Source organism: Chrysochloris asiatica, unplaced genomic scaffold, assembly GCF_000296735.1.
Source record: "Chrysochloris asiatica unplaced genomic scaffold, ChrAsi1.0 scaffold00003, whole genome shotgun sequence".
NCBI classification, from domain to species: Eukaryota; Metazoa; Chordata; class Mammalia; order Afrosoricida; family Chrysochloridae; genus Chrysochloris; species Chrysochloris asiatica.
In genome coordinates, this window is record NW_006408521.1 from 23,141,577 (window position 1) to 23,145,515 (window position 3,939).

The following is a 3,939-nucleotide window of genomic DNA, read 5'->3' on the forward strand; positions in this document are numbered from 1 at the left end:
AAGATCAGCTCCTCAGTACACTTAGGCACTTGGTCCTCAGCTATACCGAGTTCAGAGACAGCAGGGTTTCCCCCTCAAACCACAGATCTGCAGGCGCCCTGCCCCCGAATGACACACCACTCCCAGCCCCGAAGCAGTGGTAGGTCCCGACGCTACGTCACCCATTGTTTACAAATCAACCCAAGCCGGTAGGATTCCGGCTCTCGCGGCTGCTGGCGCGCGGTAAGCGCCTGGCGGGCTCAGGCTTCCGCGTCGGCCCTGGCCCTGGCCCCGGCCCTGGCTTCGGCCTCTGGATCGCGCCCCGCTCTTCCGCGGTCCACCGATCCCGGAGGGGAGCCGAGCCGCCAGCAACGCCAACAGAGCTCGGGGTGCCGGTACAGGGGGCCATGCCGTGCGGAAGGGAGGAGGAGGAAGAAGCCAGCGAGGAAGCAGAGGGGGAGGAAGAAGAGGAGGAGGATAGCTTTCTCCTGTTGGAGCAGTCGGTGACGCTGGGCGAATCGGGCGAGGTGGACCGTCTGGTGACCCAGATCGGCGAGGCGCTGCAGCTGGACACAGCGCAGGACAGCTCGGCCTCCCAGTGTGCGCACCCGGGGCCGTCCCTACAGCGCCCACAACCCCTGGCGGCAGTACCTGCGGACAAGGCCCGGGTCCCGGCCCTGCCTCTGTTTTTGTCGCCAGCGCCAGCGTCTACGGAGACCACGGGTCCAGGAGCCCTGCGCTGCACCCTCGGGGACCGCGGCCGCGTGCGGGGCCGGGCTGCGCCCTATTGCGTGGCGGAGCTCACAGCCGGCCCCAACGCACTGCCCCTCCTGCCCCCTCAACCCGGCTTTGATGGACCTAGCGAATCCGGCAAGTCGGGCGCCACGCGGCCGATGTCCGGCCCGTGCCGGCGAGGATGGCTTCGGGATGCCGCCGCCTCCCGCCGCCTGCAACAGCGACGCGGGCCCCAGTTTGAAGCCCGCCCCAGCGACGACGATCCGCACCGGCTCCTGCAACAGCTCGTGCTCTCCGGGAATCTCATCAAGGAGGCGGTGCGGAGGCTTCACTCGCGACGACTGCAGTTACACGTAAAGCTTCCCCAAAGCTCTCTCCTGGGGCCTGTGTCGGCAGCCCAAGCGCACGAATACCCTTCGCCTCGCAGCCCTCGCACAGCCAGTAGTGACCCTGGCGCGTCCAGAAGGAGCTTACAGCTCAGAACTGCCGACGGTGTTCTGGTTCCCGGCAGCTAACATGTCCCGGGTGCCCACAGCGTTTGCCCCTAGGAATCAGGGGGAACCTGGGGGGGGTGGGGCTGAACCCTGGCTTGTTGCAGGCGCAGAACTGGCGAGTTTGAAAGCGGGGGAAATAAGCTAATGACGGCAAATAACAAAAATCGCGAATGTTTCCGCAGGACTGGGAGCGAGCATCCCTCTCTGTTTGAAATACTTACAGCAAACTACAGTCCGCACCCCAAGCTCACTGTCCCAATAAGACCTTTATTTGTTGTGACCCGTTCTGGCAGTTCAGCAACCTGGTTGTCACGTGACCACCGTCCACACTTGTCAGGATCGCAGAGCTCGGGAAGGATATTTTTCAAGACCGCGACCTCTTCACGAGTCTATCGCCTCCCTGGACTCAGGCTGGAAGACGATCCTAGTTACTTAGCTCTTCAGGGCTGGTTCCTGATCCATTTTGGGGAGGGGAACATGAGTAGACATTGATAATTTCAGGGAACGCCCCCAATTGCCAGACTTGAAGTTTTACATTTAAAAAAAAAAAAGTCTTTTGAGGTGCTCATTTTTAATGTAAAACGTACGTATCATTAAAGGAACCATGGGGGGTTGAATAGTAGCTTTTTACTGGGCCCCTTCTTTGCACCGGCTGCTGTTTTCAAAGCCGTCGGGAAAGGCTGTACTAGACTAGGGTGGGATAGAATAGAGCAGGGACAGGAGGTGTTGAGTGGTGAAAAGGTGAGGTTAAGTGCGGAGAGACCCTCCGGTCTTCTAATAAGCCCCTCCGCCCCGCTCCTCCTTTGCTTCAAGGTCAGTTTCCAGGTGCTCAAAGGGTTGCGGGGCTTTAGCAGGGCGGAAGAGTCTCCGGGTTCTGCCTGTTCTCAGAGCGTGATGTTTTGCAATTGCTGAAGTCTCCTGAGGACACGCGCTCTGCTGCCACAGCGGGTGTGGGGAGGTGGGGCCTTGTAGGGCTCCAGTGCTTCCCGCGGGCGGCCACCGCCCCTGGCCACACTCTGAACTGTCTTGAACACTCTCCTGATATGTGGCTTCGGGTTCCTCCTCTGCCTCTCGGCTCTGCTGCCCTACTCAAGCCGGTGGCACAGACGTTCCTAGGGGCCCAGGCTGGGGACTGGGGAGACCTACATAACATGCACTTCTCCTGAGGCACACAGCCTCACACAGCATCTTATAATGGGCTCTCGGGGGCCATTTGCAATAACAGCTGCAATTCCCTGGTTCTACGGAGTTGATTTCCTCTCTCTCCCCATCCCCCAGCCATACTGGCTCGCCTTTGTAAGTGAAGGAAACCGAGTAGAAACTGGGGCCCTCCAAGTGGAGAAACCGCAGGCTTTGCCTTTGTGAAGCTTGGTGAGTGCTTGGAGCCTGATCCTCCTCCACTCACTCTGAGGATGCTAAAAAGACTTTGTTCTTGTTTTAGTTTTATGAAATCCAATGGTTTGTCCATCATCCAGATGTGACATCTACACTTTGCACAGGAGTGTCTGGAATTGTGGCTATCCTGATTGTAGGATTTTATCTTAAATGCGTTTTGAATAAATGTCTTGGGGTTTTTTTTGGCTTTTTCCTTGCCTTCAGTGGGAAAGATGGACAGAACACATTTATTTATTTGATTTCCATAAACTTGAAGACACCTGAATCCTTGTCAGCCTGGGTTTGCATATAGTAATTAGCATACCGTAGTGTCTGAGGATCTCCCTAGTTAGCTGGGTATGTATGGGCTGTTGTTGTGAAGTACTGTTGAGTCAGTTCTGACCCATTTGTTGTTGTTGTTAAGTGCCGTCGAGTCGGATCCGACCCATAGCGACCCTGTACAGGGTTTCCGAGGGTGTAAATCTTTACGGGAGTAGAAAGCCTCATCTTTCTCCCGCGGAGCAGCTGGTAGTTTCGAACCGCTGACCTTAAGGTTCGCAGCCCGATTCGTAACCACTACGCTACCAGTTCTGACCCATAGCAACCTTAAATAGGGTTTCCGAGGAGCAGCTGGTGAGCTTGAACCTCCGACCTTGCAGTTCAAACGGCTTTGCAGTCTGGAGCATTAACCCACAGCGCCACACCAGGGCTCTGGGTGTTTATGGGTACTTGGATGAAAGTAAATGAAAGTGAGGTCAATTTTTGGACCAATCCCAAACCTCAGAACCATTTGGATTACTAGTTAGTAGTGGAGATGTTTTATGAAGTGCTGGTAGCGTAGTGGTTAGGAATCGGGCTGTTAGAAACTACCAGCTGTTCCACGGGAGAAAGATAAGGCTCTCTGCTCCTGTAAAGATTTAGAGCTTCAGAAACCCTGTACAGGGTTGCTATGAGTCAGAACCGACTCCACGGCACTTAACAACAACAATATTAACTATATTGGACTCCTGGTGTGGTACTGTGGGGTAATGCACTAGACCAAAAGGTCGGTTTGAACCGCAAGGTCACTGGTTCAAACTCACCTGCTGCTCCTTGGAAACCCTCTACAGGGTTGCTAAGAGTCAGAACTGACTCCACAGCACTTAACAACATCTGATTATGTTAGCAAAGAGCATGTTAATAGTCATCACAGACTGGGTAATGTATAACTGTTTCTTTCTACTATTGTCATTCAGGGTGCTGTGTATGTTAAATGCTCAACTACTCATCAAAACGTGGTTGGAACCCACAAGGCCCCTGCAAAGAAAGGCCTGGCGATGTGCTTCCAAAAGGTCACAGCCTTGAAAACACTATGGAG

The 3,939-nt window shown here is 55.0% G+C and overlaps 1 protein-coding gene across 1 annotated transcript; it reads left to right on the forward strand.

Moving 5' to 3' along the window:
• The first annotated feature begins 386 nt into the window (after positions 1-386).
• FRAT1 (frequently rearranged in advanced T-cell lymphomas) lies at positions 387-1,229 on the forward strand. Its single transcript, XM_006831198.1, has one exon. It carries the CDS (start codon positions 387-389, stop codon positions 1,227-1,229), a length of 843 nt encoding a protein of 280 aa, XP_006831261.1.
• Positions 1,230-3,939: the final 2,710 nt, after the last annotated feature.

Excerpts from the sequence above, each read along its gene's own strand:
- FRAT1 (XM_006831198.1), top strand. The coding sequence starts at position 387 with ATGCCGTGCGGAAGGGAGGAGGAGGAAGAAGCCAGCGAGGAAGCAGAG.